The sequence below is a fragment of the Passer montanus genome, unplaced genomic scaffold, assembly GCF_014805655.1.
Source record: "Passer montanus isolate IOZ18808 unplaced genomic scaffold, ASM1480565v1 scaffold10, whole genome shotgun sequence".
NCBI lineage: Eukaryota > Metazoa > Chordata > Aves > Passeriformes > Passeridae > Passer > Passer montanus.
Genome location: NW_024356505.1, coordinates 30,370,073 through 30,394,145, shown reverse-complemented (window position 1 = coordinate 30,394,145; position 24,073 = coordinate 30,370,073). Strand labels below are relative to the sequence as shown.

At 40.1% G+C, this 24,073-nt stretch overlaps 1 protein-coding gene across 4 annotated transcripts in view; it reads left to right on the top strand.

Annotated features, from left to right (window-relative positions):
• The window catches only part of NRP1 (neuropilin 1), a 114,329-nt gene extending 93,634 nt beyond the window's left edge, over window positions 1-20,695 (top strand). For 2 of the 4 annotated variants that reach the window (XM_039706764.1, XM_039706744.1), the window contains exons 12-17: window positions 2,090-2,149; window positions 9,303-9,434; window positions 13,169-13,443; window positions 13,928-14,021; window positions 15,561-15,620; window positions 16,870-20,695. In XM_039706764.1, the coding sequence (XP_039562698.1) occupies window positions 2,090-2,149; window positions 9,303-9,434; window positions 13,169-13,443; window positions 13,928-14,021; window positions 15,561-15,620; window positions 16,870-17,162 (914 nt within the window). In that variant the 3' untranslated portion in view covers window positions 17,163-20,695. The remainder of the gene's footprint in view (window positions 1-2,089; window positions 2,150-9,302; window positions 9,435-13,168; window positions 13,444-13,927; window positions 14,022-15,560; window positions 15,621-16,869) is intronic. The other 2 variants (XM_039706757.1, XM_039706752.1) reach the window with 1 other exon arrangement.
• The last annotated feature ends 3,378 nt before the right edge of the window (window positions 20,696-24,073 follow it).

The window sequence follows — 24,073 nt, the reverse complement described above, 5'->3', positions numbered from 1 at the left end:
CATAAAATAGCATTAAAATCTGGCAATAGCTGTCCGAGAGGTCATTGGGTGAGCTTAGGTAAGAGATTGGCTTTTTGGAATGAGCCAAGTAGAACATCAGGCAACAGATACAAATGAAAGTGAAATTTCAATATCAAACCCTTTCTGAGCTTTGCCAATATCTCCTGTAATTGCAAGTTGCAAATCATAAATTGAAAAAATAATTCTTGAGTGGAAAAGACAGTGCATGGTCACTGTCACTGCTTTTCAAATCAGTGTCTCAGACTAACCTTATTCTTTTTGAAAACAACCATGAAGGGAGTCTGATAAAATAGTCTGTATTGTGTTAAGGTAGCTCAGAAAGATTTCAATGTTACTAAACAATGTCATTTATTTATTATTCAGAAAAGAAGGAGGCAGGTCATGAAGAACTAGAGCTTCCTGCAGAGCCCTACATTGTCTTGCAAAGCCCAATAGGTAGAGACATATTGCACATAGAGGAGGCTCTGTCAGGGAAAGCAGACAGATCTATGCAAGCACCTTCCATGCACATAGTCTCTGCACTTCAAGGAGCTCAGGACTCCATCCCACATGTCCCTTAGGGAACGTTTATTGAGCAGAAGAAAAACCTTCCACAGTTTCTGCTGGTTGTGCTTAGGGGGCAATTTATAATCTCTAAGACAAGGGAACAGCCGCCAACCTTCCTGTGCACTATCTCTTCCAGGGAACTGAATGTTTTTCAGCATTAATATTGAAAATTACTGCATTGCCCTCCTATAAAAGTGCAGACACTTAAGTACAATTTATTACTACACCTAGAATCCCTAAGCAGTGCATGCCCAGTTGTTCTGGACACTGGAAGAATGATGCACTGTACATATGGTTTTACTTAGAAATGCACAGCAAAATGCACAGAACTGGTTTTACCAATAAATTATTGTAAACATTCTTTTCTCCCTCCAAACTGCATAGAAGGCAAGTGTGTAAGTCCTGTGGCCCATTAAGGCTAGCAGGGCAGTGCAGAGGGGATTTCATGAGTGCCCTGCCCTCTCCCATCCGTTCCCGGTGCAGGCGCAGTGCGCGGGCGCCACCGCAGAGTCGCTTCCCTGACAGCACTTGCACATATGTGAGCAGCACAGTGAAGCCTCCCTTGCAATTAACTGTAATTGTGCTGTAGGCCAAATTCCTTCCTGCTCTATTTGGACCCCATACAGAGCTACTCTATTTGCATGGTTTATAGCATTTCCCATCAGATCATTCTCACAAACATAAAGCTGATACAGCTTGGGCATTCATTCTCATTGGAAGTCATCATAGTCATCCTTTCTATAATGCTTTAAGCACTTGCTTGCTGGAGAAAAGAAAAACAGAAGTCATTGACTGGTAATCAGCACCCCACCGTGCATTTATAATTGTACTAATTTCCTTTTTGTTTCCTTATGAATATGAGGCTTGCTTTAAAAAGTCAAGTATTTTAAAAATATCAATTAGTAGAACTAGGAGAGGGCCATGACCCCACTCACCTCTTGTTTTTCTGCATGAAGAAAAGGACAAAGGGGAAGTCCTTAATTCTTCCTTCACTTTGAGACAGAAGTGAAACCTACCTTAGACTAGATCCTAAAGTCTGGCAATTTCCATGCATCTCTCCTGTGAACTGGTCTCACAACACAGCTATGAAACCACTTACAGGGAGCCCCAGTTTTACTTCACATCCCTGGTATGAGAAACAGCAGGTCATGGGTAAATGAACAAAATCGTGACTCTTAAGAGGTGTCATGAAGACCAGCTGCTCACTTCCCATGTGATTTGGAGCAAATCAGTGTCTATAAATCAAGGACGGTCACAGGCACATGTTGAGGATGATTTAGTTGGTGTTTGCAAGGACTCCAAAGATACACAGCTTTATTTAATGAAGAGTTCTTGTGGGGCTTTTTTGATAAAGAAAACCAGACTTTTAATGTCATATTTTCATGCTTTAGCTTGCATACTCAGTTACCTACATGTCTAATAAAGACAGTAATATTTCAGGTTTATATATAGGTTATTCCTAATGACTGCTGTGTCCTTTGTTGTGTCACATGTATCATGATACGCATAATTTCTTTTCCAGGTGGGACTACAGTGCTGAATACAGAAAAGCCAACAGTAATTGACAATACATTACAACCAGGTAAAAAAAAAAAATTCTTATTAAAACCACAATAAATTCCATACCCAAATTTCATGCCAGAGACAAAATAATGAATTGCAGCACTTCCTGACTTACCATTCCTTGAAGTCTCTGAAGTAAAGAAGCATCTGGTCTCTTAGCTCTGTACAGTAAATATTTTATTCCTTTCATCCACATGTAGATACAGCAGAGAACAAGATTTCCTTCTGCATCAGCAAATGCCAAGTGCTGACAAAATTAAACTAACTTAATCACACAGTGCACTGTTTAAATGTGGCATGTCAGTGACACAAAGTGTGTTTGCAAACTCCAGGAAAACAAAAACAGCCACACAGGCCCACTCACTATTTATATCCATGGTTTTACAAAACTGAGACAAGTAAAGTTTGCCAGTTTTTTTTTCCACCAGGGAGCTGGCAGTTCTACAATATTGTTTTCTAGCAAGTTTTCTTGAAATGGGGTTACATAAACTGCTACCATGTACTTGAAAAGGGAAAACCAAGTTGTCACTGGCAGCAGGTCCTTGTTACTTAATACAATAGCTAGAAGCTTTTAAATTCCTTAGTTTGCTGCTTCCTCAGCTTTCAACCATTTTTTTAATATCCTGTACAATTTACTGGGAGTGGGGGAGAGGATGGATTTGGGCAGAAAACCCAAACTCCAAAAACTATAAGCACTGGTTAAAAATCCTTTGCATCAATAATTGTGGAGCAGTAAAGAGGTCAGTTTTCAGTTACTCCCATTTCCTCCATTAAAGCACAGGCAGGCACAGTCTTGCAAGTGATTTATTAACAGGGTGGGTAAATGTTTATCATTGTTTCCTCAACCATGTGACACAATCCACTCTTGCTTCAAGTGAAAGAAAGTGACTAATAATGTAAAAAAATTCCTAAAGGACACTTACGATGTTGATCTGATTAAGAGATAGAGCTGACTTAGCTCAGACGTTGTTCCCACTCTCAGCCTCTGCATACACATATTGCAGAGGCCAATGCTTTTACTCTCCTCAAAATTTGTCTCCAGGGTCATCCAACTGGCTAAGTCAGCATACACTATTTTTACCTCTGCCCTGCTTTATGAGCAGAGGCAAATCGTGGAGCACCAATGCAATGAGAAACACAACAGTGAGCCAGTCCCCCCTGTTGGGACACCTCTCCACCCTCCTCTTCACAGTCAGTGCTGCTGAAGGGCTGGAAGGCTGCTGCTGATCTCACAGTTCTGCAAAGGGGTTGGGGATGCAGAGGAAGAAAAGATTCTGTGCAGTGTACTTAGAGCAAAGCATTTTCATTTTTATGTCTGAAATTATCTGTTAGGTTTCTATTTTGATGACATTAAGGATTTTTTTAGAGTTTTTTTAATTGTCTTCTTGCATTTAAACAAATTTCAGATTTAGACAGTGCCTCTGTGCAGTGCAGTTTCACTCCCTCCCGAGCAGTGCCAGCTGCTCTGCAGTTTGTGCTCAATCCCCTTGGCTTGGGCAGGACTCTCCAGTAACAGATTCACTCTTACTACCAGAGATTAAGATATCCTCATTTTCTCTCCTTACTTCCCTCCTGCACCACCTTTGCTTACTCTGCGATGTGCCAAGTTTTTTCTCTATTAAAAGAGTTTCTGAGGCTCTGTTCAGAGCATGGCAGTGTTACTTCCCTGCATTGTGCTCGTAGGAACCATTTCCTTCCGGGGAATAAGGGACGAGTTCACATCCCAAACTCCAGGCTCCCACATGGCAGCACATTACAAAGATCTTAGATAGAGATCAGCCAGACGCTAATAAATAAGAATAAGGTTTCCAGAATTTCCAGTTTAAGAAATAAAGGTTTCCAGCTGCCTCATAATCCCTCACTGAAAACCAGCCAAAAACTCCCAAAAACAGTCAGACAGAAATTTTCCTCAGCATGGGGAAACCCCTCCTGGCCTGGAGGTGGTATGAACATTTCCCTCTGCTGAAGGGGCATGGCTGGACCCGAGGGCCACAGTGAAGCACAGGGAGCAGGGCCCATGGAGCCAGCAGTGAGTCTGTCCTGTCAGCCACAAATAACGTGGTTTAAACTGCTCTTGAAGCTCCACGGCTGCTTGGGGCCCCTGGCCCTCTGCTGCCTGAGGAGAAGTGCACTCTTTCAGCTCTTCTCAAGCTGAACAAGGTAGGAATTTAACACATCAAGGACTGAGCCTTCAGCTTTGGCCTGAATTCCCTTTCAGGCTGGTTTACCTTTAGATGCTAATGCACCGTGAGGTAAATGATGGAATATCTTGAATATGGAATGGATGGAAGCTCCAAGCCAAGGAGCTATTCCAGATCAGTTGCAGTTTGCAGGCTCCAGCAGGTGACCCTGCATCAGTTCCGTGGTGCCAGTGGTGGCCACAGCAGCTTGTGCCACAGTGCCTGGGGACAGAGGTTGACCAGCCCAACCAGCAGCAGCACAGGTACTCTGCAGTCGGTGCCAGCACCACGTACTGCTGTCCTCCTGCCTGCATTCCAGGCTGCAAATATCCCTAATCTTGTTATCCCAGACTAACGTGCTTGTGTGTGTCAAAGCCTGAGATTATCCTATTCCAACCAGCTTTCATACACTATGGAAACAGTTAAGAGCAAATAGCTGGAAAGCCTCGGTGTATAAACAAGCTGTTCCATCAAGGAGTCGTTTACATTTCATTTCAAGGGGACTCAATTGAAAGAAAATAAAAAGAATAATTATTTCAAACCACTAAAAGTGTTTAAAGGTTTGGATTTTTTTTTTTAAGAGAGGATCTAGTTTCCTCCTCAAACTTAAAAAGATGCCTTTTACAAATCCATTTGTCAAGGTAAATACCTCAGTTCTCAGCCCTAAGTCTTTCTAACATCTAGTCGTTTTTGAACACATATTTTTCAATTCTAAAGGACTATTTGAAATGCTTGTCTCTTAGCTATTTACATACAGAGCAAGCTGTTAATTTACATTACGTGCTCTCAGTGTGTAATCTGAGTCCTTTGTAAAGAAGACTGTTCTGAGAAGTACCTTGTTTTTCACACATGTAATAGCTATGTCAGAAAAATATAACTAAAAATATTGAAGTTAAAATCTCTGCTAAAAATAATTTAAAGGTAGAATAGGTCTGATTCTCATTTATGCTGGAGCAACTTTGTATCAGTAAAAGGATATTAAGGCAGTTAAATTATCATTTACTATCATTTAAGGTAATTCTGTGCTGCCAGCATAAATGGTATAAAAATGCAAATACAAATCAAACCAAATATACTACTTTGAAGTGGTCCAAATTATGTTTGTAATTTCCTATTTTAATGTTGATTTACCCTTTGGCAAGAGCATCTTAGAGAGCACTTTCATATCATTTTTAATGCCATCATGCTTCTTCTTGCCTCTTGTTGAAGGAGTTATAAAAATATGTCAAAGTCTGTGGGCCATGAAAGATTAATGGACTCACAAGAAACTCACTCAACTAGATTTTCAAATTACTTTCTTGTTCATGTGCAGTAATGGTCCCAGCTGTGAGCAAGATGTGGTCAAAAAGTACAGCTGTTGGTTATTCTTTGAGAGGATAAATCTGTTTTAATTCAGTATCACGTACCCTACATTTTGAAAAAGGCATATGGGATTTCGTCACACCTCCCTCTCAGATTCTCATCTGAGCTGCTGCTATTTGATTACATAATAGCTGGTTTTCTTTGTCCTCTCAATACACACAAACCCAGAGATCAATCACCTATTGGCAGGAGAATTATGCTAGCATGGGAATGGGCCAGCAATGCAGAGGGAGCCCAACAATTGCTACTTGTCCCTAGTTTCCTTCCTTCCACCAGAGCTGCCAAGCTATAGTTCAAGGACAAAAAAAAGGACAGATTGCCTGGAGCTTGCTGTGAGCTACTGTATCAGCCCCCTGGGACCTTTAATAGGAGGGCTGAACTAGCCTGTCCTTTCTGGGGCAGATCCATTGTCCATACTGAACCCTAATGATCCTATCCTGATGCTACAAGTGTCCATTATTAATTGGCTAGCAGGCCTATTTTTCCTTTTTTATGAGTCCCTGGGAGAAGCACTGGAAGAGACATAAGAATAGGCAATAAGAGATGGCATGTTTAAGAAGCTCGTAAAATAAGAGCACTCTGAAATGCCTTGCCTTTGACCTTCAATCCCATTGCTGTGATTGTCTAAGGAGCATAGTAACACAATCACTTCTGAGAAAACAATGGGAACCTAGCAAGAAACAGCTAACTGCGTGCAGGTATTGGTCAAATTCTCCTCAGTTTCAGTGGATTCTAGTTCTGCATGGAAAACAAGTTCATTTTTATGCTACACCATGCTCTCTCTGAGTCTGAAGCCAAGGAACACAGGCATGGCCAAAGCATATCAGACTTAGGCTCTTTGCCAATTTCCTGGACTATATATTTCAAATGAAAGTGTAAGAAACTATTTATTAGATGGAGCTGTGAAATTTAGCTCTGTTTTGAATCTCTCCTTCTGATCCCAGTGTTCAGAACAGTCATCAGAGCATGAAGTAAAAGGCTTTTGTCACTTCCTGCACTTTAGAATGAACTGTTAAATTCTGGATGTTTTTCTTGTCCATGTCAGTGTCCAGTTCTCTTTGAATTGTGCTCAATCTTAGCAGCATTCAAGGGAGCAAGTACCACTCACATCATATGAGAATTTTTTTTCTTTGATCCACATTGAGCTTAACTGGGTATCTCACATTACTTAGTGTGTGAAATGGAGAAACCAGAATATTGTTCTGTTCTGAGTCTCTGGGTTCATCATTCATTTACATACTTCTCCTATGTATTCTGATATTTATTTTTATTCAGAGTTGAACAATACCAGTCCTGTCTTTGTGCTATGTGCTCATTTCTGCTGCGTGGCATCTTCAGATGGATGTGATCTATCTACCACTGTTCTCCTTTCTTGTGGTTTAAATACCACACGGGCTATCAGTAATATAATCCTTTGGGATTAATAAGATTAATTTTGTTCTACATTTTCTAAAACCTTTTCTAAAGTTCTGTCTCATGGCTCTGATGTCAAAGCCATGCAATATAGCTCTCCCTAGGCCTCCTTGACAATGAAAGGCTATTTGTCACAATCTTAAAACTCTTTAATTCATTGCAATGTCACTCTGTTTCTTTTAAAACCCCCCTTGATTTTCAGATGTCCCCTTTTGGGCAAGATGTCTTTGATCATGGCCCCATTGTCTAGAAAAAAATACCTAATACACTGACGAAAGAGACATAGTTGCAGGATTGCCTTTTTGCACTCATGTGTGCATAGACTGAGTTCTGCTTCTTCAACATTTTGAGCCCAAAGAGAGATTATTCACCACGATCTGCTTTTTTCCTAGAAAAGGCTAAGGTGCTCCAGGAAACATCTTTCCTCCACATTGAATTCCTGTGCCAGACATTATCTGCTGAATTCATTTGTTCCCAACTAGGATGCTGCATTCGTGACAATGTGGAGTGGACTCCTCTGGAGGCCAGCAGGAGAGAGGGCAGAGGCAGATGGAGTGGGAAGGATGAAAGAAAGGAGTGAAGAATGAGGGCTCAGTGCCGAGAGACACCACAGCTCAGCCGAGGCACTGACAGGCAGAGCAGAGGGGCAGGAGCTGCCATAGGCTCAGATGTCTCTGCTGACAGAATGAAATTTTCTAGGGGCCAGAGGGGAGAGGGCACAGTGGCCACAATGCAGGAATCCAGTGAGTTGAGAAAAAACTGGGTCTGGGAGCAAGGGCCTGCCAAACAAGGACACAGCAGGCAAGGAGAGAATGATAGATGAACCCTTTTTATATCCATTCTGTCTCAACCTACTCACCTGAGGTTTTGTGTTGTTAAAATTATTATTCTAGTTTGCCTTCCATTAAAATCTGGGTTGTGAGTTCAAAAGCCTTACCAGTCTTCTCTGGCAGCTCAGTACATGCAGGAGTTCTTTGCCTCTTCAGACTGGAAGAGCTCTACCTCAAAGGTCTGGCCAACTGCAGGTCTCAACAATTCAACAAAATATAATTCCCATATTTCTCATTATTTTCCCACAATAAACAAGCACATTCTAAGAGCTGCATTATCTTTCCTGGCTTTTTTTATTAATAATGGGCAAGAAATAGAATTCTTCCCCTTGAGCTGATATTGATGGAAGCATAGAGTCCTTTGTTCTTAGTTCATACTTGCACAAAGCATCTCATTAAAGTAAACCTAAGTTATTCCTTTAATAAGGTGTGAGTCATGCCTGAGAAAATACTCCAAGATTTGGTCACATTGCTGTTGGGAGGGTATTGCTCTACTGGGAGTTGTCACTGCCCTAGGTGAGATAAAAGTTCATACCAATGGGGTAGGAACCAAGTGCTCGAAAGATTTCAAACTGCTTCTGAAAATAAGAAATGCAAAGGATTTATACGCTATCTTTGTATAATCTTTCCATTGAAATTCCTAGTTCTATTGAAGAAAATAAGCTACAATGTATTAAACCTTTGGGCAGAATTGAAAAGAAGCTGAAAACAAGATATGATCTCATCCTGACCATAATACCAGACTTCCCTTATTTTACGCAGAGCTTGTTTTGAAGCTTATTTTGAGTTCATTTGGCAATCAGCCACATTTGTCCCTTTTCCCTCTCAATTTGTCCATTTCAATGCTGCCATCTTGTGGGCCTACTTAACTGTCTGGAAGATGCTGAAAAAAGTTCCTATTGAAGCCAAGAACTGTAGACTTCACCAGAAATCCTTTTCTGCCAAGGACATTCCATAAATGTTCCTGATTGTTCTTATTTTTTTGCAAATCTCATTGAGACTTGCAAATTGTGGCACCATTACGGTGCAGAGATATTGATAACCAGAAAATACATCTGATAAGTAAGCCAGAGCTTGCTTTATGAGTCTTCTGTGCTGCAATGCGGTTATCAGATAATGTGGGCAAATCAGAAGACTTAATCTAACCACAGGAAAAAAAATCCCATCATGTGGGTCATGAAGAGACAAGAAGTAACCACATCTTTTACAAAAAATAGTGATTTTTCATCTGTTTCCCAGGAGGGCTGTTCTTGCTATGGCTTCTCAGAGTCTCGGGAAGGAATGGTTCTGCTGATGCTCAAATGTATGCATTTGTTTTGAAGTAAAAAATCTGAATTATGCAATTAATAATCACATTTCATTCCTCCTTTTCCATCTTTCCTTGCAGAGCAGCCACTATACAACTGTGGCTTTGGCTGGGGATCCCAAAAGACTTTGTGCCACTGGGAGCATGACAACCAGGTGGATTTAAGGTGGGCAATCCTGACCAGCAAAACCGGGCCAATTCAAGACCACTCAGGTAATCATGAGTTCATGATATTCTATTTAACTCAGGATGAGATTGTTCTGTTTAATACCAATGTCTTCCAAAAGGAGAGTGAATTATATCTAAAATACATAAAGTCACAAAGATGGTTCTCTAGTAAACCTAATCCATTACCGGTAATCACAACTGACTGTAATTGTCCTTTCTGTTGGGGAATAAAGATTGCTTCTTGTCAGGAGCTGAAGATATTCCCTTCCCCTGACTTGCCTTTGGGTAATCATCACCTGGGGTAGAAAAAAACCTGAATGACCAAATATTTTGCAAATATCCCTGACCAACTAATACAGTCAGTCAGTTAATGACCTCACATTATTCCTGTTTGTAGTTACAGGGACTACCCACCACAGGAAAGTGTTGTATGTAAGTGAAACTTCCCAGATGGGTGTGTTACCACGCCCCTCTCCTTTCCAGCAGGAGTTGGAGGTTATGGCCATCCTCTGCTCACAAACAGTTTTTCAAGAAATATCACACTGGGGAATTGATTGGTTTGTTTTGCAGTAACTAACTCATAGCTCAGCATAATTAGGCAATAAATTTGCTGCAGGCTAGTGGAGAAGGGAGGGCAATGTGTGACCTGCACAGCCTCTTACTTTAGCATTCTTGCTTGCATACGTGCAGATTAATCAAATGGGTTGAGATTAATCCCCCTTCCCACTTCTGCTACCCTTTGCTTAATGAGAATGACAAGGAAATTAGACAAAATTGGACTTTTTAAATTCTGAGACACTTTCAATTGAATCTTAAGACAAGTACAGTAGTTTCAGGGGGAAAAAAAAAAACTTGTAATACTTTGACTATAAATGGCATTGTACAAATAAATGGCATCAAATTAACTAAATGCAGTTAGCTGAAGTGAAGGCTGTAATGGTGGAAAAATTGATGTAGAGTAAAGTGAAATGGCTCAGTAGGATCTGACATTGAAAGGAGGTTAAAAGCTATGTTAGCCAGAGACTGACAAAATCTAAAAGGCATGCATAAGTAAAGCTCTAATTAAGACAATGAAGACAGAGTTCCTGACCTGGCACTGCAATAATATTCTGAAAATGAGAGCTATCTGCACTTTGCCATCAAGGATTATAGAGAGAGAACCTGTCTTCAATCAGGACATGAAGAAATTATATTCTTCAAATGAGATTTTGTTGTTTCCACTGGGCCCTGCTAGTACAGAAAACTTATTTGTTCCATGAGCTATAGCTTTAGTAAATCTTAAAGGCAGCCCCTTTTTTCTTCTCCTGCACTTCCAATATTTTCCAAAATTCTCCTTGAATTCTAAGGGCACCTTCACTTGCCAGGTTTGTGGCCTGCCTGCCAGCAGGCACAGAGCGAGTGGGGTGGGTGTGAACGCAGACCATGAGCAGTCTGAATGGCACTGATGTCCCAAACAAACCCTCAGCTGCAAAACAAGGCCACCCTATGTATTGGGAAAACCACAGTGAGCAACTCCCAGGTGTATTTTTTTCTCAGACACATGTGTAAAGCTGAAAAAATACACAGAAGAGATTTTCAACAGCAATTGCTTGTAGACGGCAGGATACACTGCATGTCACTTCAAATTATATACCTTGTGATGAAATCTGGCCAGTGTTGGGTCTTCCAACTCAGACAGCCATACTAATGCTGTGATTATTTTCCTTTTTTCCTCCCAATGGATTTCCCCATTCTTTGAAGAGATTTGCACGTTGTGCTTCTCTGCACAGAAGTGAAATTGGAAAGAATGTATAGACAAAAACATTCCTGCTTAAGAAGCTGGACAAGATGTTACTGCAGAAACACAGGGGGAAAAAAGCCTAATTTTTTTTTTTGCAATATAACATCATCTTCTCCTATAAAATTCTTCAACATGCATATTGGGCAGGATACCTCTACTGCTCATGGAAAGATCCAAACAAAAGAAAACAACTTTGTCTCATGTTAGAAGAAATATGTTCCTTTACTATTTTTTAGGTCTAGCCACTGGGTTTAACCCACTCCTTTTCATTCCTGGTTCCCATCTCACTACTCTGTTTTTCTTATGCTTACCAGAGCAGCAATGCTCATCTTCCTGTCTTCATTGGTGTGAGACTATACCATTGCAATCCAATTATACACTATTTCACATGAAATTCAAGGATGTTATGTATAGCAAAGACTAATGCTGACAAAACACCACCCTTCCAAAATGCCTTTGCCTCTTTTTACTTTTCTTTCTTTTGAGTGTTGGTATAAACAGTGATATGTATACTTATTTCGGCAATACTCAAGAAATAGTATTTTTATTCTTATTTTTTCCTTCCTACTCGCAATAGCATGATGTCAATAAATGCTGACTCCATCCTTTTGTGTGAGTGCATTGCACATGCAATCTATTCTTACACACACCAGGATGAACTTCGTGTTTTTCCACCATGACTCTCTGCAAAGACGCTATTCAAAAGCTGACTGGAATGGATGTGTGGCTGATGTAATTCAGAAGCACATCTCTATAGTCAGTACCTTACTTAGCAATTTTCTGTTACCAAACTAATCACACTCCCACATGCTTCTCTCTCAGTGTGATTGAGAAAGTAAGTTTCCAAGTTAAGGGTATTAGGTGTTCAGATTTCAACAAGTATAAATCCATTATGCCCTTGAGAAAGCTATAATCAGCTATATATGATAAGCTATAATCTTACTCTTTCAGAAAAAAGGGCTCACAAATATACAGAGCCTGACATATTGTTACAAAAATCAAGGGCATAATTCTGACACCATCTGTGAAAATGCTCAGCCTCTGTTTGGGAACATGCTTTAAATCTCAGTGCCTGATCTCTGGTCATGGCTGTTCAAAGCCATTTCACCCTTCTCAGTCTTCTTCCCATTCTAATCTTGCCCCTTGAGCACAGATTATTTCAAACAGAATTTTTTTTTAATAGCTCTGCACAATTAACATAGAGTAGGCCCCAGGGACTTCTCTCTAGACTGCTGAACCAGGGATGGCTGTTTTCAGGAGGTGCACACTGACTAATGGAGCACATAATGCTGTCTCACCAAACATGCTTGTGCCTCCTTCCCTTAACATAACAAAATGCCTTGTGTGTTTCATGTGGTGAGCACATTGTAAGGGCACAAAATATCCCAGTGAACAGCAGAGCAGATGGCCAAAAGAAAGTGCAGAATAACAGAATTTCCTGGGTTGGACAGGACCTTTAAAGGTCATCTAGTCCAACCTCCCTGCAGTGACCAGGGACATCTTCAAGCCTGACCCTGAATGTTTCTGGAGGTGGTGTGTCTGCTTCCTTTCTGGACAACTTGTGTCAGTGATTCACCACCCACCAAATTTCTTCCTTATATCTACTCTGAATCTACACTTTTTTAGTTTAAAACAATTACCCTTTAGGCTGTCACTATGGGCCCTGTTAAAAAGTTTGTCCTCATCTTTGCTGTAAGTCCCCTTTAGTGGCTGAAAGGGTCTCCCAAGAGCCTACTCTGCTCCAAGTTGAATAACACCAACTCTCAGCCTGTCCTCATAGGAGAGGTACTCTAGCCCTCTGATCAGCTTTGTGGCCCTTTTCTCAAAGCATATCAGCTTTCCTACAACTCCCAAAACAACACACTCTGACTCTCTTGTTTGTGATGCTTGACCCATCAGCACAGAAAGAAAGCAAAAGATATGGCGTGGTCAGGGATTCTTGTGTTAACAAAGAAAATTAAAGCTGGTGGCTATTCTTAACACAGTCCTTCTGTCACAGTAGGAGATGGCAATTTCATTTACTCACAAGCTGATGAAAGCCAGAAAGGCAAAGTGGCCCGGCTGCTGAGCCCCGTGATTTACTCGCAGAACTCCGCGCACTGCATGACGTTCTGGTACCACATGTCCGGCGCGCACGTCGGCACCCTCAGGATCAAACTGCGCTACCAAAAGCCGGATGAATACGACCAGGTGCTGTGGACCCTGAGCGGGCACCAGGCAAACTACTGGAAGGAAGGACGTGTTCTTCTTCACAAGTCTGTGAAACACTACCAGGTGAGCTTGGCTGCTCCTCGCTGAGCTACCGCGGCCAAGGCCAGCAACACCTTGCTGCTGGTGTGTCATACACCGCAGTAAAAAGTGTCACCCAAGGATTCATGCAGGCAGTATTACACCTACAGATGAGCTACGTTTGCTGTGACTAATAATATTGAAATATCTCATGGTATCTCAGATTACTGTGATACAAGCACTTTCTTATTAGAGGCCAAATAAATACTTTATATATCATTTATCATCAGTCACAAAACTGCCTCTTTGCCACCATTTTGCTGATGTAAAATCTCTCATAAAGTTGTGTCAGTACATAATTTATATTTACCTGTATAAGTTCATAAAAGCAATGCAGATTTTCAGGCCACAATTGAAGCACAAGTGTGTCATCAAGTGAAGATGTGTGTTAACGACTAATTAAGAAATCCTGACTGCTACAGTTGTATGCTAACGTGAAAACAATGTGAACACTCTGTTGTTTTTCCAGGTGGTTATTGAGGGAGAAATTGGAAAAGGAACCGGAGGAATTGCTGTGGATGATATTAAAATTGACAATCACATAGCGCAGGAGGATTGCCGAAGTAAGTGTGACTAGCAAGAGCATAGAGAGTTCTCATCCAAAATATTGTTTATTTTGTTTTGATAACTGGTTCTATCTGTGAGAAAAGGATAATTATTAGCTATGTTTCTACTGTAAATATCCTGATTCAGCCCATAGCTTTATTCATAGTAAGTGCCATTGGTGTCATCTTGGTATGGCAGCAGTTTGGATCAGAATTGGCATCCTACTGACATGGATGACAGCATATTCACAATTTCATGTCTCTCCCTGTATTTCATATTGCTTCACCCTTTAAATTTCTCTGCTTTTTCTGTTGCAGGACCTTGTTTTATCTAATGCAAAAAATCCATTTTTATTTCTTTGCCCATTTTAGATAACTTACTATGAAGCCTTCTTAATTTTTTTAAGGGCCATTTCAAACCGTTACAGGATAAGCAGGGTGAAAAGGCCCCTGCTCTGTCCTCTGCTGTCCTGCTATTCTGGGTTTGCTGTGGCTCATTTGCTGTAGTCGTCAGCTCCCAGACATGTAGGACACAAAGCAGTGTTAGGACATGGCCTTTCCCATCTCTGAGCCAGGTTATTCCTGAGATGCTCTTTGAGCCCTTTTATTCCTGGCCAGTCTCAAGTTATTCCAGTCACTGCTGATCACATGCACATTGCATACTGCACGTAATTTGGCAGCAGCAGCCCCAAATAAACACAAGCAACAGAACACTCTCCTTCATAGCTGAGATAAAGCAATTACTTTTAGCATTAAGAAGATAAATCTATTCTGTGTGAGTTAACAATACAACTAAGAGCAATAATAGAGGGTGTTCCCGACCTATTGTAGCCAACTACCTTCTGAGGGTAACATGACAGTCTTCAGCTACGTGGTAATTTCACTGCAGGATGAGGAAACAATCTCTTTTTACCACGTGGACCAACTCCTGGGATTTATCAAATGCCACCAGAGTGGCAGTTGGCAGGAAAGGGAGGCAGGACACGCTGCTTAGTCCTCCTGCAGTGTCCCCAGTGCCAAGAGAGGTACTGAGACCACAGTGTCTGCATTTAATTGACTCCAGCATGAGAAAGGGAAACAACTTCTTTCCTACCTCCGTGTTTTGGTTTTTCAAACCAAATGTTGAGCAAAGATTTCTGCCTGAGGGAGCTAAACCCAAAAGCTCAGTCTGAAATCCAAACACAAGTGGTCTCGCTGCAGCCAGTGAAACTATTCTTGTGATTAACTATGCCCATGCTGATGAAGTGTTATGGAATTGGGCTCCAAAATTGTAAATACAGTGAACAAGATGCTAATTCATCACACTGATTTCTCTTTCCCAGGCATGGAAAACCCCTGCTGATATCTATAACTGTGCCAAGACTGGGCGGAGGGGAGTTTTTTAATCTTTCTTTTTTTTCTCCATTAATTTTCAGAGCCCATTATAATGAACAGCTCTGTCAAGCCGCCATAATAATGCTCTGACACAGGAAAATCTGCTGTACCATTATTGCCAGCAAGATAGTCAATCAGTGTTTGTAACCCTAATAATCAATGTCAATTCTTTTGCTTCATTAGAATCAACTGATGTGGAGAATGAAATAGATGAAGAAGAAGACCCAGAAAGTAATCAAACAGGTAAAATTTGTGTTATTTCTAAAAAGGGAATGAATTTTAATGTGTATTTTAATGTGAATTTTTGCATTCTATTTATTTATTTATAGATTTGTTCTCTAACTGCATATTGTATTAAGGTGTTATGATTTTTCTGGATGAGATGATAAGAAGATTTACATTTATTTGAAGGTTGTAATAGTTTTATTCTTCCATGTCATATGGACTTACGTCCTTTTTATTATTTTGTCCTATCTCAAACATTTCAAATTTCATATACCTCATTTGTTACATTATATTCCTATATATGCAAGCACATTATAGCCCCTCAATATTTTGTTATGTAGAAGGCTTGTCCACTGCTGAAGAAAGCACTAACATTATATCTTATAATTTATGACTCGCATTATGCCTCAGTAATTAGGCTCAAAACTCTTCAGGTTAAATGTTCCACAGACCTGGCTGAAAATGCCATTTTATGACCAGTCTAGCAAAGCATTATCATTTCCAATGATGATAATGGTAAATGGATCATTAAGTGGATCATAATTGTCATATTGTTCCAATAATAAAATATATTTGCATTTTTCAGGCAATAAGCTTAATTTTTTCTGTTACAGTCAACAGGATTGCTATAATTTATTTCAGTGAAAGAGAGTGAGTTTGTCCAAAAAGACTTTTTGGCTTTTCCAGCAACAATTATAGGGTTTGCTGCTTTTGGATCATTTTCATAAACTAAAAAAGTTAAGGGAAAACATTATGATACCCAGTGAATATTTTACACAAGAGGGCAGAGTGCTCTTTTGTCTCAGTTCTGCCACTACTTGCACTTCAAGATCCAATACTAAAGTCATTGAAGTAGAAATTAAATGGCTGGATATTCCAAACCAATGTCTAATGCTCTAACCTCTCACACTAAGCTGAGTAGGATTTGATTAACATTTTTGAGCTATATACTGCAACATGGCAAAACATAATTAAAAGACCTCCTTATTCACTCCCAAGACTCCCACTTAATCCAAGGCAGAACCACAGCTCTACTAACAGGAAGGAGATTTAAAGATTGGAGAACAATCTGGAAAAAATCCACAGCTATTTGGGCCACGTTACAGTTTTCAGCTATTTATGACCACCTTGCAGAAGCTAGGTTTTAAAATCGTGTAAAAAACTTATGTTAAAAAAATCAATCATCTTCTCAAAATTTCCAATTCATTAAACAAAGTTCTCACTAGGATCAGTTCTGAAAATTTTGCAATTCTTTATTCAATTTCAGGGTTTACACCTCCATACCGTAGCACAGGTGAAGACTATGATGACAACATCTCCAGGAAGCCAGGCAATGTCCTGAAGACCCTAGATCCAATCCTCATTACCATCATAGCCATGAGTGCACTCGGGGTGCTTTTAGGAGCCATCTGTGGAGTTGTGCTGTACTGTGCCTGTTGGCACAATGGGATGTCGGAGAGGAACTTGTCTGCACTGGAGAATTATAACTTTGAACTGGTCGATGGTGTAAAACTGAAAAAAGATAAACTAAACACACAGAATTCATACTCAGAAGCATGAAGGCATAAAGCAACTGGAGACGTCAGAGAATCGGGATGGAAGGACATAGCTCGGTCGTGCTGGGGAACTGTTGATCTTTTACTGTACAGGCTGAAAAGTGCATTGATGACACTGAGCCAAGCTTTTCTCAGGAGCTTCAATGAGTGTGTAACCGATGAACATGGACAACAATCTGTGTTAACAACCTGAATCATGTACAGTCTGCTTTTTCTGTTGGTTTTATTTGAAATAATCGAATGCTGGTGTTGAGACCAAGTATGATTGACTTATAGTTCATTTTGTCTTTCTTTCTCTCCCTCTCTTTTGTTTTCCGTTAATGGATAATTTCGTTTTTACTGTGCAAAATCCAAGATGCTGTCACAAAATGTATTCAGTGGGGTCCTTTGGATGGACATGCTGTCTGTAGCTCAGTGCCCAGAAAATATTGGAGTAACAGCAATTTAGTGGACTTCTGCACCTGTATTTGTGTATAATTGCTCGTGTTGTGCATAGGCAAAGAAGGGTTAGGATGTTTTTGAAAGTACTGCTGCATCAGTACCGATATAGCGTGTCAGCTCTGTTTACGAAGCAATACTGTCAAATTTTATTGATGTTTTTCAGTGTTGTACTGAATTTTGTGCTTGTGAACTCCATAAAAGAGTATGTGCCATCATCAGACACAACTGGTAACCAAGTGTACTGCCTAAAAACTAAACAAAAAAAGTCCTTGGCACTGGCTAGTGTATGTCCTCTCAAGTGCCTTTTTGTTTGTACTGCTTCTCATTGTGTTAACATTAACTACAGCTTCTCTGCAGTTACGCCCTTGTCTTTAATCATATTCTGATGGGTCACTGACTAAAAGAAAAGTATATTTTAGTGTAAGAAAACAGCCTCAGCCAAGGCAAGGGCTAATCAGATTTGACAACCTGGCTTGATTGTTCTGCTTTCTGTATTCCAACTTCATGTCTCTTGACCCTTTTGTATAAAGCTGCAATATCCCCTTTTATTGTTCTTTCATATAGAATGTATTTTCAAATGTAAAATCTCTCTCCCTTTCTCTTCTCTTTCTCTCTCTTTGTCTCTCTGAGTAGGTTTCATAAGCATTTGCCATTGCCAAGGAAAGAAAACTTCAGCTTTAACTTGCTGGTAATGGCAAAGGATTTTATTAGAGTTTGTGTTAAAAAATAAGGGAAAATTCTTAACTTTATCCTCCAAAGTCGAACTTTGGGTTTCTTCTTAACAGCATAAAGTGACAGTATCTTTTTTCCTGATGTCATGAAACACGTCTTTTATCCTGAACAGCTTGCCTGTTAATTACACTGGGGAAAATGCTTCCCTTACAGAAAAAATTGCCTTTAAACCAAGAAACTTTCCTCCTCTTGCCCCTACCTGAACTCCTAGTTCTATTCTCTCAGTAACCATGTATTTTCATGCTAATCAATGCTAATTGGGCTTAGGAGTATGTACTGAGGGCAGAATGAAATCCCACAATGTATGTAGGGTATGTTCTTACCATCATGTTTAATCCAATTGGCATTTCATACCAGGAGGTTTCTGTTTGACCACAAGTGCAGGCAGTGACCAATGCAGTGAACTGAGTACTCTAAGCCATTGGGAAAACGTGCTTGACAATGATGGGGAATTTTTTTTTTATATTTTAGGGCAAATACTATTGGTCAAATAATATTCTACAGCCTATGCAGCTGGTGCAACAGGGTAAAAAGAAACAAGAGCATGTTTCCCACAGGGGTCTGTACAAGGCAGTGAGAGAGCAGAGGGGTCACTCCCCTCCTGCAGGTGCAAGGGGAGCCCCTGGGTTTCTGCGGTGACCTGCACACAGCACAGCCATAACTGGAGGGCAGCATCAGCCTCCCCTGGGTATCCACCAACCAGCAGAGAAAACCAGTGCAAACATGGGGAAGGGAACATCCCACAAAGTGCTGAACTCATATTTTTCCTCATTGAAGTTCCTGAGTAGAGTCAGGGAAGTGATTGGGACTTTCTGAGTTAGTCTTTTTCCAAAATTGCTTTTGTAGAAGAGCAATAAAATATCCTGTCCAGGATTAGGATTAAAGAAGGGCTAATTCAGCCTTGGATTACTTGGAGCAAAAGAATCTACCCCTGTCTATACACCAAATGCTTTGAAGTGTATAATTTCACCAGTATGAACTATTAAATAGGAAAATATACAGAAAATCCACTAGTAACCCAGAAATTGAATAAAAATGAGGGAGACTGTAGGTGAAAATGAAGTTTGAAGTTGAAAATATTTTAAAGGAAGACCCAATAGAAAAAAACATGGAAAGTTGCTACTTCAGAGTCCTAAAGGCAATGACTATCGTAAAAACCCAAACACCCACCTTCAGGTCATCAAACCTTAGACTGATGGAAGAGCTACCTCCCCAGCCTCTCAACCTTGGGTCCTCCAGAGGGTGAGACAGTGCACCTAAGGCCTGAAAGTTTTGCCTAAAAGTTAGTCCATGAGATGTCCCAAGCAGCAGACTCACTTTGTCACAGGTAGAATTTTCATTGATTTCTAACACTGTAATTTGACCATAATGGCATTGCAGCAGCTAGTTAATTAACCCAAAGAAGAAAAGGATTTTTCAAAACTATTTTGAGCAGACCACCACTGTGTGAGTCAGGAATTAAGGGTCTATTCTCCTTAGCTGAAAACCTTCTAGTCCACGAACTTGACGAAGAGTTACATGCTTATATTGCCTTGAAGAGAAAATCCCGTTGGGGAGCCCAAGCCCAAAACCTTTTGAAATATTCCCACTGATTTCAATAGATTCCAGACCAGCTCTGTGTCTTGATCTATTTGAACAGAAAAGCTGGTATTTGGTGGGTTTTTTCCTTCTTTTAACATACAGAGAATAGTGAACCTAAAAAAAATTTATCTCCTTTGTGGTCTTCAGATGTTACTATGATAATGAGGATCTAGCACTGAAGATTTGATTTCTCTGAAGGTAATAGAATTAAAGTTGCCCTTCAATAAAGGAAAAATGATACTGCAACTTTACATTGAAAAGTATCTTGCACTGATAAATATATTTAAAAAAATTATATGTTTATAAAGTTATTAATTTGTAAAGGCAGTGTTACAAAATGTTCAGTTTATATTGTTTTAGATTGTTTCATAATTTTTAAAGTGTAAAATAACATATTTTTTTCTTTATTGAAAAACTATAAAAATCTTCTGTAGTAAAATGATTTCATTTTACTGGTATATTATTGCTTCATGTTTTGTACCATCATAAAACTTTGTGCAAATTTTTTTTACAGAAATTTTTATTTTCTATGACAATATGACACTTGTAAATTGTTGTTTCAAAATGAACAGCGAAGCCTTAACTTTAAATGACATTTGTATTCTCAGACACTGAGTAGCATAAAAAAACCACATAGAACTGAACTGTAACTTAAATTTCCAAACTATGACTACTACATTCCAAAGAAACAGTTGAATTAAACATTTTCATAAAATATCCCATAGCTGATGTATTTTATTATACTAGAATGGATTGGTATTATTAAATGGATGGTTTTATTTAGCATCGTGCCACAAGCACAGTGTTTCAATCACATTTGTATTTGTTAGTAGGCAGCTCCAACAGACACCTTGGTGGGTTTGTTCATTGTTTAGGATAGAGGCATTCACCTTAGCCTGACCCATTCTCTTTCCTTGCTGTGTTTTGGCCAAACAGCTGTGATTGAAGAGGACAAATTTGCCACCACTGCCCGTTGCCATGGCCCGCCCAATGTAACGCCCTGTGCAGGTGCTACACCCCCCTTGGGCAGGGGTGAGATTTATTGCCAAGTACTGCCCATTTTTGATGTGTTACTGCACTAAGCCTCTGCTCCTGTGGAAAGGTTTGCACAAATAAGCTCCCTGCAAATTTCCAGGGGAGTCATCCAGACTTACTCAACCGTGGCCAAATTTCCCAAGGCAGAGCACAAGATGATGATTGGAGCAAATGCAGCCAGGATGGCCTATTGGGCCTGGTTTGGCACCAGCTGGGTGGAACACATGGTCATGTGCAGAGAGACCTTGACAAAGTTTACATCCGGATCAGAAGCTTTAGATTTAACGTTTCCTGTTTTATGCAATACTTACCTATTTTGTTTCCTTTTAATACTCAGCACTCTGCACGTTAAGGTTTGACAAATCTTTTCTTTACATTGCACACATGAACAAAGCACAGACTGTCAATGTGTCATTAGGTGCAGTATAAACATTTTACTTCAGCTACTTTACTACTCATGGGAAAAATACCGTACTTATTACCATGTACTTGATCATTGTTAACATTTGAAAAGAATGTATTGAATCTTGTCTCCTCAAGGGAGCAGCGTTGTGTGTACCTGTTTAAAACACGAGATGGAACTCCAGCAAGCATGTGAGCAAAATCCCTGCTCAGAGTAGGGATTGCTCCCGAAAGGTGCTTGTGAAAGTTGCTGTCCATAAACCACCATACTCATTAGAGGTGTACTTCATGGCAGTCTGTGTGTTTCTGTGGTAACCAGCCCAAACTAATGGCAATGAAATTGATCCATGAAAAGGGGAAATCTATAAAGTGAATCTGTTGAGGATGAAGCTCAAGAAAGACAGACAAGTATTTAAAGTTAAGAAATTTCTCTTTCTTTCATTCAGGGATTTGCCTAGAAGCTTACAAGTGCTTGGCACTAAACCTTCAGTTTTCCATACTAAACGGGCTGCACAAAGCAAGAACAAAAATGGTTCAATGTGATCTGAATTACTTTTCAGAATATAACTTGTAAACTTGAAGAAAAAGAGCAGATGGAAATAACAGAGGGGTCAGCTACAGACAAACAGTGCCAGAAGTGCACAGCTATGAGGGTCATGGTCTGTAAGAGGGGTCTTTGGCAGGTAGTAAAGGTAAACCCCTCCCCTCCAATCAAATGTACCACTCCACATCCAGCAGCCACATAGCCAGTCCCATTTCCTTTCCTTTTGGCAGGACATCAAATTGTTCAGCAAAGGGCAGGTGCAGAGGAGAGGGTGGGGGCAGCACTGCTGGTGTTGCATGAGGCCCGTGAGCAGCATGGAAATTGCAGCAGTGCCCACCTCCCTCTGGAGGGAAGCTCCCAGTCCTGTTGGAGATGAAGCCCCACCAGCCTCAGAACCTACCTGTATGAGGCATTTGAAGACCTGACAGGTGCAAGAAAATACAGCCATAATTTTGACTCTCACAAGTATGTATATATTTTCATATATACAATTAGTCCATTCATAAGTCAATTCTTCTAAGCTGCTTTGCCAAAGTCAAATGTCAAAGTTGGTTTGGACTTTCAGATTGTAGCATCTGGACATTTCATCCCAAAAGTAATTCCCTTCCCATTCCTTAATTGTTCTGTCCTTTGCAATGCATTATGCCTAACAGCATATTGGTTCAAGCAACATTAATTTATTAGAGCTTTAATTTCCTATTTTAGATCATTTTATGCCTCAAGTCACCCATAACCACAATTTTATCTACAAATGTCTGTTAAATTATAACAGAGTATGTCTGGGTTTTTTTCTTCTTCTTTTTTTTTTTGCCATGGGATATGTTGTATAGCTGTTTTATTTGCTGATTAGTCCCCCAGTAGTCCCTAATTGCTTTTCCACAGTAGGTCAGTTCTCTATATACATTTCCATTCTCATAGCTACACACAATCAAGTTCTAATCTTATCACCTCAGGACTGATGGTGTCTCAACGTTTATAACTGAAAATCTCATTAAAAAAATCTTCTGGCATTTTTCACAGATGGATGGAGTCTTATCATGTGTCCAAACCTAATTCCATCTTCAATAATCATATTCTCCTATTTAAATTTACATTGTTTTTGCTCATCTCTCAGCCACTTGATTCATGTCCCTGTCACCGTACTGCATCGCTGTGCACCGTGCGCTGTATTTTATTACAGATGGTTGTGCTCCATAATGGGTGAGGTGGGTCTGAATTGAAAAAGGAATTGCAGTCTTACTGAAGCACTGTTGGTACCAGAGAGAGAGGTCAGGTGTTTCTCTCAAGGGTAGAAGGTAAGAACAAGGTTTGCCAGGGTTTGGCAGGTGCTGCCATGGCAAAGACTGAGGGATCCAGTGTTGAGAGTCTGGAGGATAAAGGGTTTGCCTGAGGAAACAAGTGCTTCTGGTGACAGGAGCTGCTGAGAGAATTACCAGGAAACTCCCTTCATTTTGATTACTTCATTTTCCCTGACAGAATAAAAAAAACAACCTCACAATTCCAAGAAAAAATATCTGCAATATAAAAATGTCTCTGGCATCTGCCAGGCACTTTTTAAATCCACAGGCACAGAAGAAGGGAGCAGGGGTACCAACCCATCTGTTAGCTGAACTTAAATGGCAGATTCCTTAACTCAGAGAGGCAACAGGTGTGGGTGTGCCTTTGAAAATCCAGGCAGCATCTCAGGGCTGTAACACTAGCATTCTTCATGCATCATTTTCATCTTGAAATCTCTTCACCTTTATTCCCTTTCCTCTGCAACATGTTTGCTTATTCCACTTGTTTCAAACTAATTTGCCTGGGCTGAGCTACTGGCTTGTGTGGTCTTCTACTATCAATGTATTTTTCTGTAGTCCAATTTATGCTTCCTTCACTGCTCAGATACTTTTATAACATTTCTCTATGCATTAGTAAGGAATGAATAGCAGGAAATAAGCCACCTAATGCTACACATACTGTGTGTCAGAAGGAAGAAGAGCCCACTTTGTCCAACACCTCCTCTTCCACATCCCTGCCAGGGATGTGTACTCCATGTCAGAGACTCAGACACTACATCTTTAATAAATAATCTACCTTTCAGGGAGCCTCAATGCTTTCAACATCATGCCTGATATCTTTGCATTAATTAAATATTGATATCAATATTCTTACTAAATATTTACTTACTAGCTTTAGAACTG